At 46.5% G+C, this 12,163-nt stretch overlaps 1 protein-coding gene across 1 annotated transcript in view; it reads left to right on the forward strand.

Moving 5' to 3' along the window:
• Positions 1 to 12,163, forward strand: part of SLIT3 (slit guidance ligand 3) — a 602,543-nt gene that overhangs the window by 98,691 nt on the left and 491,689 nt on the right. Inside the window, exon 4 of the mRNA XM_014786114.2 lies at positions 3,783 to 3,854. Within this exon, the coding sequence (XP_014641600.2) occupies positions 3,783 to 3,854 (72 nt within the window). The remainder of the gene's footprint in view (positions 1 to 3,782; positions 3,855 to 12,163) is intronic.

Raw genomic sequence — 12,163 nt, forward strand, 5'->3', positions numbered from 1 at the left:
GCATCATTGATCTGGCCTGTGGCCTGTTTGCCGACCTCCTTGGGTCTGTCCTCGTGCGGGTTCCATTCAGTCCTTTTCTCCATCCAGGCATCATGGATTTATTTGCAGCCTGAGCTATGGCAGATTTCCAGCACTGGGCCCAGAATGACAGAGCAGCAGATGGCACGAGTGACGGCGAGTGCCGTGGCCAATAGCTACTGTCTGCTGCCCAGTTACCTGTCCCTCCATAAAAGGGCACATTTCATACTGTTCCTGTTCCTGTTCAGGACTTTCTCTTATAGCAGCCACATGAGAAGTGCATCTTATGCAGCTTGGAGCCTCCCTCAGCATTTTGAGGAAAACCTTTCAGACTGGATTGGTTCACTATGTAAAAATGAATAAATCCCTCAATGAACTGGAAATGGAATGGAGTATCGAGCTCCTTGTGATATAGAGAACCAGCATGCAGCCTGCCCAAGCCGAAGTGGAAAGACCCTGGAGCTTTTGGGAGAAGAGCCCAGCCCAGCCACCCTGGACTCCTCATTCAGGGTTGATGAAGCAGCAGGCAGGGCACAACTGGCTAAATTTGGTTGTGTTTTTATTTTCGTCCAGCCGCAAATACCGGCAAAGAACTGAAAACGATTCCTTCCATTCCTGGAGCCTTGGAGCCAAGCTGGTTTTATTTTTAGCTTCAATTCTGGTTTTGGGCTTTTAGCATGTTAAACACCCTACCTGCTGCAGGCAGCCGTGGGCCGGATTTTAGGATTTTGGCCTAGACTGGAGTATTAGTTGTCTGAGTGTAACTCTCACCAGGCTTTGTGCAGCTGTGACAATAGAGGGTGGTTCTAGACAAACCCACGTAGAGACCCAATTTTTAGGGACCTCTTTAGGGACCTCCAAGAACGTCTTTTTCAGGGAGGGAAATGGATTCAGGGTGGACGGTTGTCTGGGCTGGGGTGGAGGAGGTGGCAACCCTGGATGAAAGGAAGCGGAGAAAAAAAAGAAGAAAGGGAAAGGGGAAGGGAGCTGTCATTTATTGCAAGGCTTCAAGTAATGAGTGGTTCAGAACCAGCGCTCTGGAGGCAGACTGCCTGGTTCAAATCCTGCCTCTCCCACTTCCTAACACTGCGGCCTTGTGGAACGTGCCCGACCTCTCCAGGCTTTGGTGTCGTTATCTGAGACGTAGACGATAATGACGCCTGCTTCCGAGCTCCCCTGCTTGAGATTCTGCCCATCTAGTACGTAGTGTCTGACATGCAGTTAGGACTCAACAAGCACCCTTTTTATTATCACTGCCATGCTCTTACTGCAATGCTAGACACCTATGCAGACAGTGTGTTATTAAGACTAACTGTAACCCAGCGAGTAGGGTTATTTTGCAGATGGAAACCTGAGGCTCAGTGGGCTTGGTAACTTCCCCAAGGTCCCACAGTGAGAGCATGATACAGCCAGACCTGAACCCAGCCCTGGCCAATCCCGAAGTCATACCAACCACGCCTTCTCTGGGACCAGTGCTTCCATGTGATATAAAGAGACTTATCACTGACTATATGGGAACTGCTGTAAACAAGCAACTAGATTTCCCCTCACCCTCCTCTTCCTGGGCTCCTCCCTTTCTTACCACTTTAGTGACAGGAACACACAAAGAGCTAATACCAAGAATGATCAGAAGAACACTGGTCAAATTCATGGAAACAGAGTAGAATGGGGGTTTCCAGGGACTAGGAGGAGGGGAAATGGAGAGATGTTGTTTAATGGGTACAGAGTTTCAGTTTTGCAAAAAGAAAAAGTTTTGGAGATCTATTGCACAACAATATGGATAACACTGCTGAACTGTACACTTAAAAATGCTTAAGATGGGGACCAGCCTGGTGGCGTAGTGGTTAAATTAAGTTCAGCACGCTCTGCTTCAGTGGCCCGGGCACTGACCTATACTTCTCATCAAGCCATGCTGTGGCGGCGACCCACATACAAAATAGAGGAAGATTGGCACAGTTGTTAGCTCACGGCCAATCTCCCTCACTAAAAAAAAAAAAAAAAAAAAATGCTTAAGATGCTACATTTTATGTTTTTTTTTTTTTTTTAACCACAATTAAAAAATAAATAAAACCCAAAAAGAGCACTGGTGTGGGAGTCAGGCCGCACAGTGGGGCAGAGAATTTGGGCTTGTCTCATCGGACTTCCCAGCCTTCTCTCTGGCCTCCTTCCAGTCAGAAGTCGCGCCGACAGCATCGCTGACAGCCACACCTGCCCACACTCCGTGTGAATGCCTTCAGGGCTGAGCAGCACACCTCTGACAGGAGACTTATTCTGTGAAGCCTTAAATGCTCCTCTCTCGCGTGCTCTGCCCTCTTTGACCTCCTTCTGGTCTCCTGTCCCTCTGAAGTTTTTGTCCATCGACCTGGGATGAAAGGGGGAAAATAGCAAAATCCCACTCAGAGAGTCATGTCTGCTTGGTGCTGAGGGAACGTGGGCCTTGGGGCCAGAAGCTGGAAAGAAGCTCACCTTTTCTTTTCTTGAGTTTGCTTAGCTCTAAGATGGGATAATACAGTTATCCCACATAACCAAACACATGCTGTTCCCTCTAAGTGAAAAACTTCAGCCAGGCTATAAACTGAGCTTTTGCTCCAAGAGGTTCTGGGGAGTGAGATTCTGAGGATTCTGGGGACAGAAGATTTGGGGATACTGGTTTGGGCATTCACTGACTAGGCTGCGAAAAGATGCTAGGACAGAGGGGCATGGGAGCAAGCAAGGAACAGGATCTCCCTCTTGGCCTCACACTCCCAGGAGAGCAGCCTTCGTGGAGACCGCAACAACGGCTCAGTGTCCCTTGGGAACGCAGATGGCCTTCTTTCCTGTGGGCAATAGCATTGACCATTCTCAGGAGAGGGTCTGCCTCTGTGGCTACCATCCCACTGGGGCATCCCTACTGGGCTGAGTTTCACTCCAGCCACACTGCACACCTAGACTGTGGCCCCTGACCCAGGGCTGGCTTCTCCATTAGGCACCGCAGGGACAGTGCCCAGGGCCAACAATACTTTCAGGGGCTCATGAAAAAGTTTTAATTTATTTTAATGTTAGGAGAAAAAAAAAAGAGCTTTCAGGGCACAGTAAATGTTATAATATGTAATATTAATATGTTTGTTTTTATACCAACACAGTTGTAAAATATAATATTGAAATTTTTTTATTTTTGTGAAGGAGGGTGTCCACAAAGGCAGAAGTGCTGAGGGCCCACGAGAGTCATAATGCATCCCTGCTCTGGTCCAAAGAGCCAGGCTGGCAGAGTTCTATGTGGTCCTTCAACCCACGCTGATCTGCCTCGCCCTCTTCTCTGTTCCTATAGCAACTGCTATCTGTCCCTCACCCCCCAACACATACAGTGTAGGATCTGGAATGTTCTTTCTAGTATTTTATTTCTTTTTAGGGACCCATTTCACCTACCAGTTCCATCACTTGGCAATAGCTACCTGGAGCACATGATGTGCAAAGTTCAAAAGCCTCGTCTGGAGTCCTTGGGAAAGAATGTTGTGATCATTTAGTGATGTCTGTCCCAGGCTTATGACGGGGGAGTGGCAGCAAGTATGCTGTGTTCTTGCTTATGACTGACCTTTGCCTTTATATCCCCAACTTGACTATAAGCTCCACAAGTCGGAAAATGCCTTACACGTGCTGAGCATCCCACGTTGAAAGATCTAGAAAGTCTCTTAATATTGATTGATTGATTGAAGCTGTGTCTGTGAATACATTTGATCTATTTTAATGTCCACTTGACATCCTTTCATTCTTTTTTTCATCTTTAGGCGCCTGAACAAGAATAAGCTCCAAGTCCTTCCAGAATTGCTTTTCCAGAGCACACCAAAGCTCACCAGACTGTGAGTAGAGTTGAACTGTGTTCTCTACCTGTGTCTTGCCTGGCCTTGGTGGTATGGAGAATGTGATTGCCTTAGTGTGTGGAGCCCTGTGCCTTGAGCTTGGCAGTTAGGCCGCACACATGGAGACTTGGGGCAGGGCTTCAACGTGCTGTGCCCCCACACCCACCTCCAGGCTTGATTTTCTTGCTCCCTTCCTTGTGAGGTCAGCGGCTTAAGTGGCTCGTGACTTGTGGTGGTGGGTCACTCCTTTGCAAGGAGGGAGCAAGCTGTTCCATTTAACTTGGGTCTGACCTTACCTCAGGGAAAGGCCCTGAGGGTGAGATTGGAGGTGAGTTGATCCACAGGAGACTGCCAGTGGTCTCAGAGGGCAGTGGACTGGACTAAACATTTCAACCTCACCACCTTGCTGGCTGGAACAATTCCTGTCCTCTGCCTGCTTCCTAACATTGCCAGCCTGGAACCCTGGGTATGGAGGTCTATGATTTTGTGTGAAAAGGAAGAAAAAGCCTTGAATTTTGCTTTGTCTTCTGGAATGGTCCAGGATATAACGAAGGAGTAAGAGTTGGAGGTGCCTCTATGCATTTATTCAGTGTGAGAGTTTGGAAGCTTAGGAGCTGGAGATACACGTCAGGATGGAGATTATGATTCACGTATTGTGTGTGTAAGGCAAGTGCTAATTATTGCCAGTGAAAGGCCCTGTGACTTTGAACCTAAAGGTCCTTCTGGCAGTCACGGGTGTACCTGATGGGTGAACTGGGTTGCCCAAGGCTTGACTTTCTGAATGGAGAGATGTTCTGGCTGGCTGCTTAGCAGTCAGGCAGCGAGGTTCACAGGCTGGCTGGGAAGACTCTAACATTACTGTGGAGGCTCTAAAGTTATGGCCACCATTCTCATTTCCAATGGCTGTGTTTAATACCTACTTATGCAGTCAAACAATGCCTGTAGGCTCCAGGATAAATTGGGAAATACAAAACACGGTGTGTGCACTTAAGAATGAGTTCTGAATTAGGAATCTATATCTCTATCTGTACACACACAGAAATTATATACATAAATGTATTTTAAAGGGCACTTTGTTAGAACAAGAACAGGCGAGGATTGGCTGGTATTTCGTGGTACAGTGCCTTACTTGCCTTCTCTAGGACACACCTGTACTTTGTCGAGGTCTCCTCTTGCTGCGTACTCCATTTCTCTTGCTCAGTCCACCTGGCTGACTTTGCTAAATGTGGGGAAGAATATGCCACCGTTTCCACCCTTCCGCTCTGAATCTGCCCTGATGGGCATGAGGGTGGATGAAGTGCAACCTGAGTGTCTGGCAGAGCTGGGTATGCAACACCAATGGGCATACGGGGAAACTACCTGGTTTTTAACTTCTGCTTCACTGTATAGTTCTTTTCTTGAATGCTTACCTAATAGCCATCTCTCCACTGAGCACTACCTTGTGCCTTTTCAACCTGGTCCTAACTGAATAATGCAGACTGTATGCTCTTCCTCTGGAATCTCCGTGTCACTTTCTTGGCAAACATAGGGTGCCTGTGGGGCTGGAGCTTCTGAGCAGCTTTGAGCGGGTGGGGTGTGAATGTTCAAGTTGCTGCAAGATGTCAGGTGGGCTGGTTCTTGCTCATGAAAGGTGGCCTTGCAGCTGCTCCCCATGGCCATCAGGTGATGCCCATTTTGTGCGGGGCTGGTCTTGCTCCAGGCAGAGGAGGAATTTCAGGCAGTGATAACAGGTCTCTGAGATGCTGGGGGCCAGGCCCAGGCAGGCAGCACAGGGACATGGGAAACCCCAGGGTAGTGTTGTAACTGACACTTTCTAACTGAGAGGGGTTGGGAGAGGCACTTTCCTTCTGTGCCTATATATCCTCATCAGTAAAAGAGAGATGCCCCCTCCTCCATTCTACCTCCCTCACCAAGGAGCTATAAGTATCCAATGAGATAGTGGTGCATGTGTGTTTTCTAGGGTTTAAAATGCTGTATGAGTGTAATCAGTGAGATAACTGTTGTTACTCCTGCAATTCCCATCTTCACAACCTTCGTTTCTGATGTCTTTTCTCTGGGAGGCGTGAAGAAACTAGGCATTGCTGTGAGCACTGAGATGAATTACACAGAGCCTTTGCTTTAAACCAGAGAACCGCAGCTGTGGAGGTAGGGATGACGATTGACTCATCGTGCTGTCCATCCCTCTCCAGGTCCCCCGCCCGGCACAGAGTGTGACACACATGCACTCGTGAATGGGTGCATGAATACCTGAATCGTATAGACCTAAGGATGTAAACAGCGCTCCCAGGGAGCTTTAGTTCTTTTATCCACCATTCCTTCATTCAGTCTCTCGCTCATTCATTCATTCATTCAATAAGCTTTTCCAGAGTGCTTGTTTCAGCCTGGCCTCCGTGCTGGGTGTCGAGCTGCAGACCTGAAGGATGCCCAGTTCTCATGTGCCCCATCATGACACATGCAGAATGGCTGGCAAAAAGCTGAGAGCTAAATATAATTTTTTTTTTATTGAAGCAACTATATTAACCGAGGTTTGGGCTATAATCGGCAATCCCTTTTTCTCTCTGGGCTTGATCTTTGATTTTTCTTAAAGGCCCTATTGTGTCTTTGTCTTATTTTGTCAGCCACTCCAGGGCTTTTATGGAAGTAAGCAGGGTACAAATTAGAATCAATAAATGTGCAATCGTGAGTGTGTATACATATGCCACTGGGTGTGCTTTAAAAGAGCACTGCATCTCAGTAGACACAGCGAACCGTTTTCCAGGGAATGCTAAATGTGGATCCTGTGTGGCCATCTACTCCATAGTATGCCGTGCGGGATAAGCAGCAATTCTGGACACGCCTTTTCTTAGTAAATCTATAGACAAAACCTGCTTAATACTAAATGTTTCTTTAAAAAGTACCTTTTGGCAAGGCTATGGATGTGTAATAAGACATGTTTCGAGTAGTGATGGGAAAGGGAAATAATATTTGTTGAGAACCTATGTTATTATAATACTACTACTAACTAGTAAGTGACAGAAATGTGACTAAAATTAATTTAACCCAAAGAGGAAATATCTGTTCATATGCCTGAGAAGTCCAGTGATAGTTATTGATGGCTTCAGGAACAGCTGGATCCAGGGCCTTGGTGATGTCATTGGGACTTCATCTCGCTCTCTCCATCCCTTGGAACAGCGCACGTAATGGCGGGCAGAAGCAGAAGACTCAGAGGGTACTAAATAGCAACCCCGGTGGAGAGGGTGTCCTCGTCAGCAGTCCTGAAGAAAAAAACGGAGGTTAAATTGCTTAGCTTGGTCACATGTCCATGCCTGAGCAAATCGCTGTTGCCGATGAGATGGTGTCCTCTGACTGATCAGGTTTGGGGCATGTGTTCATCACAGTTGTTTGGGGATGAGGATGTGCAGGGGCTGGGAATGGGTTTCCCAAAGGAAAGAATAATTCTGTTTTCAGAAGACGAGAGAAGGGACACCAAACTTGAAAACATCAGATGTCTACAAGTTTATTGAGCATCTACTCTATGCAGTTTCCCATGCTTTAATTGAGTGCTTTGGATCCTCACAGTCACATCAAGATGATAACAGTAGCAAGCACATTGAGTGCCAGGTGCTGTTCTGAGCACTTTACGTTTATAGACGGTCCCTGACTTATGACGGTTCGACTTTTGATTTTTTTTGACATGACAGTGGTGCGAAAGCGATACACATTCAGTAGAAACCGTACTTCCAGTTTTGAATTTAGATCTTCTCCCAGGCTAGCGATAGGTGGTATGGTCCTCTCTCATGATGCTGGGCAGCGGCAGCGAGCCGCAGCTCCTGGTCAGTCATTCTTTACTCAGACACCCATTCTGTTTGTCACTTTCAATACAGTTTTCAATAAATTACATGAGATATTCAACTCGGTGTTATAAAATAGGCTTTGTGTTAGATGGTTTTGCCCAACTATAGGCTAATGTAAGTGTTCTGAGCACGTTTAAGGTAGGCCAGGCTAAGCTATGATAGGTGAGGTGTATTAAATGCATTTTCGCTTGGTACGTGAGGTGTGTTAAATGCATTTTCATCTTGTTATGGGTTTATCAGGGTATAACCTCATAGAGGAAGATCTGTAACTGATTTGATACTCCTAACAAGCCTGTGGAGTAGGTACTATGATTATTACTATTCTATAGATGTGAAACTGAGGCTCAAAGAGGTTAAAAAACTTGCCCAGTATCATACAATTACTTAGTGACAGAACCAGGAATCAAATTTGGGTAATCTGACTCTGGAGTCTGTGCTTTTCTCTACTATAAACAGCTCCCTGCCTCAATACTCCCATTTTATAGATGAGGAAACTAAAGCTCAGAGTTTAAATTACTTGCTCATAATCCCACATTTCTAAGCAGCACTCCACTGGGCAGTTTGCCTCAACGCTCAGATTTAACCTTCACACTGATCCTGCAAAGATAATCATTATTAAATCTACTTCTGAAGCTCAGAAGTGTCATCTAACCTACCCGTAGTTGTATAACCAGGATACGTTGGAACTGGGACTCAGTAATGCATGTCTGTGTCGCAGCAAAGTACTCAGCTTTCTATCAGCCACACTGCCTTGCTGACTATTGTGGAGAGCTGAAGTGATGCTAAAAAGGATTAATAATAGGCCTGTCATATATCCAAGTGCTTCTATCAAGCCTTGGCTGGTTCCCCCACCCCCAAACCCCCTCAGATCAAGCACTGTCTGATTCATTGATTCACATGTGTATTAGTGGTGTTGCTACCCTCTTCCTCTGTTCTCAAGCACATAGAGCGCAGGTCATAGAATCCTAGAGCTTGGAAGTGCCCTGAGGTTTAGGTCATTCCACTGTGGTCTGTAAAACGCCCAGCAAGGTCTCTGCCATGCCTTGGGCATTCAATAAATGTTAGCTCCTCCTGATGTAGGTCTTAAGGTTGTCAAGTGTCAGGACTATGCTTCTGCTCCTTCTAGGTTCCCTACTGCTCCTGACCCAGAGCTGAGCATAGGAGATGTCAGTAAAGCGAGAGGGTTAAGGGGCTGCCAATTACATGCTGTGAGACCGTGGGCAAGTTACTTAACCTCTCTGGGGCTCAGGTTCTTCATCAGTAAAATAGACAATAATAGAGTCTACTTCTCTATGTTGTCGTGAGGATAAATGGAAATAACCCATGGACAACCTTTAGCAGTGAATATAGCGCATAGCAAGTGCTCGGTGAAACATGGCCGTGGTTAACTTTTGCTAGCTGACTGATGGATGGTGCATATGCTGGGGCTTTGGTGTCTGTGGTGTAAACATTTCAGCACCTGGCAAAAAGTTCAGGCTCCAGAATAGACGAGGATTGAGGGAGTGCTGCACCTGGAGTGGGCGGATCCTGGTCCTCATACTGGCTCCGCCATCCACAAGCTGTGTGCCCTTAGGTGTGTTTCTCCACCTCTCTGGGCCTCAACTGTCTCATCTAGAGAGGATAGGATGGAGCACAGTCTGTTACATGGTCTGTAGGCTATTAATTTCTCCTTTTTTGTGTCCCCTCTAGCTTTCTCTTTCATCTACACATGGGAGAGAGAGAGAAAGATTTCTGGTTATTTGGAGGTTAAGTGGTTAATGTTGCCAGAAATTCCTTAGAAGAAGCAGAAGACAAGGTGAAAATAGTAATTAAAAGCCCTCTGCATTTCACTGGATTAGAGAAGTTTGAAGAGGATGAGGGACACAATGATTCACAACTATTTTTTAAGAGTTTGACTTTGTCCTATGAGATGAGCAGGTCCACCTCTCCTGGATTCAGGTCCAAAGAGTCCGTTGAATATTTGGTGGTGGTTGAAAACCTGTAGCTGAGTAAGCAGTTGTGCCGGGGGCAGGACAGAGGCCTCTAATTATTTCCCACTCAGTTCTATGAGGTATGTGACAACTTAAAAAAATGCCACTGGGGTTACATCTGCTGTCACTCACTGGGTCAGTGGAGTTGCAAGGGACCTGGAAAGTTAATCCCCAGGCAGCTGAAAGCAATATGAAATGTGGCCAGCCAACGTAGCCCTGAGTCGCTGGAGCTGTTATCATGGCGGAGCGGCTCCTACCCTAGGAGATAAAGGCTGTGAGACCTCAGTTTCCAGGGAACTTACTTCCGCTGAGCGAGTCCTCTTCTGAACTCTCATTTCTGCTAGCTTATACCTCTCATTCAGATTTCCCATTTTCTGCTCTTATCACAGCCGTGTGAATACATGCCCTATATCCCCAAACAAACTGGAAGCTGCATTCAGCAAGGTGATCGAATGTCTCTGAGGCACCCTGATATGAGAGCAAAGAATAGGAACTTTGGAACCTTACAGACCTGGTTTGGACCCTGCTCTCTGGGGACCCTGGGCAAGTACCTCTACTTGATCCATCTCAGGTTGGTTAGCTATACAGTAGGGACAATAATCATATTTCCTGTCTTAGTCTGCTCGGGCTGCCATAATAAAGTACCTCAGACTGGATGGCTTAAACAGCAGAAATTTACTGTCTCACAGTCTAGAGCCTGGAAGTTGAAGATCAAGGTGCTGGCTGAGACCTCTCTCCTTGTCTTGTAGATGGTGATCTTCTTGCCACCTCTTCACATGATCATCCCTCTCTTCATGCTCACCTCTGGTGTTTCTTCCTCTTCTCATCAGGACACCAGTCATATTGGCTTAGGGCCCCACCCTAATGGCCGCATTTTAGCTTAATCACCTCTTTAAAGACCTGATCTCCAAATATGGTTACATTCTGAGGTACTGAGGTGAGGGCTTAGCATAGGAACTTTGAGGGGACACGATTCAGCCTAGAATAGTTCCCGTGTGTGTATTACATATTTGCTATGGGTCAGTTGTTCTGAAAACTACTTTACATGTATTTTCTCACTCAGTCTCAGGTTTAGGAGGTTAGATACTATAGTAGCCCCATTTTAGAGATAAAGAAACAGAGTCCTAGAGGTTTAGACAGGTTGCTCAAGGTCACAGAGCCAGTAACTGGCAGGGTCAAAATTTAGACCCCAGCTTGCCTGACTCCAGAGGCCACATTCCTAACTACAATTTCTGTGCTATAGTTATGAGAAGTTCAGTAACTGGTCCAAGTACCCAGCACCTAGTAGAAGCTCAATGAGTACTAGTTTATCTCTTTGAAGCCCTAAATGAGCCCAGATTTGTTGAATGTCTGGAGCCCTATACCTCTAGGTAGTACCTTCTGCTGTTCATAGAGCCCTCTGCAGCCACCTTAGTCTTCCAATTCTGCACTAAACTTTAAAACGTAACTACATGCAATATGTGTCTCCATAAAACTCTATACTGATGTGAAACAGTGCTATAAAAGTGAAAAAACAGTGGAGAAAACAAAAGCGATACTACTCAGTTTTCCAGCAGAGTTCTTATCTGATGTGGTGAAATGATAATAGGACGATGGGAAAACCAATTCATCGGGATGGTGGGGGCTTCAGAGACTGCCCCACCTGCCTGTAGCCGGATCCCAGAGGCCTCTGCTGTGCTCGCCCAGCCTTCAGAGGCCAGGGTACGGGCGGCGAGACCAGCCTCACCATTGCAGACGTGGGGTCATTTTTTCCAGGGGTACAGCCACCTAAAGCTCATGGAAAATGTCCCTGCAGACTGGAGCTCCGTTTCCTCCTGCTTTTCCATTCCTCCAATCCCTGAACACTGCGGTGAGGCCCGTCTTCTGTTTGCCTTATGGCACGCTTCAGTAACTGCAAGTTTCATCATGTGCTTGAAGACAGGTTTAGCTTTAATCTGCATGTGGACAGATAATGGATTACAGTGGGTGCCATGTCGACTCTTGGGGTTTCTATTTTGTGTGAGTTGCACTCTCTCTGTAGTGCCTTAAGCCAGAGTCAGGAAAGAAGGCATGGAAGATTTCTTTTCTCCCCTCCTCCACTGGGGCTTTATCCAGCTGAGCACAGAAGCCTGTTGTCTTATCCACAGAGTAGATTACAAGGCTAATACATGAATTGTCTTGTAGACTCATACCTTAGAATTTTAGAGCTAGGAATAAGAGTTATCTGGCCAGCATTTCTCAAACTTTACAGTGCATCTGACCACTTGGGAGTCTTGTTACAAGGCAGATTCTAGTTCTGTAGGTCTGGGGTGGGGCCTGAGTCTGCATTTCCAGGTGATGCTCTTGACCTAAGATCACACTTTGCACAGTGAGGATCTAGGCGACAGTGGTTCTCAAACTTAGCATATAGGAAAAAAAATACCTTGAGTTGCTGGTTAAAATGTGAATTCCCAGGCCATGTACCCAAGACATCTAGGTCATTAGGTCTAGAATGGACCCAGGGAGATGACTTTGTGAGTAGGCACCG

This window comes from Ceratotherium simum, chromosome 4 (assembly GCF_057802395.1).
Source record: "Ceratotherium simum simum isolate JZ-2026a chromosome 4, ASM5780239v1, whole genome shotgun sequence".
In the NCBI taxonomy this organism is placed as follows: Eukaryota; Metazoa; Chordata; class Mammalia; order Perissodactyla; family Rhinocerotidae; genus Ceratotherium; species Ceratotherium simum.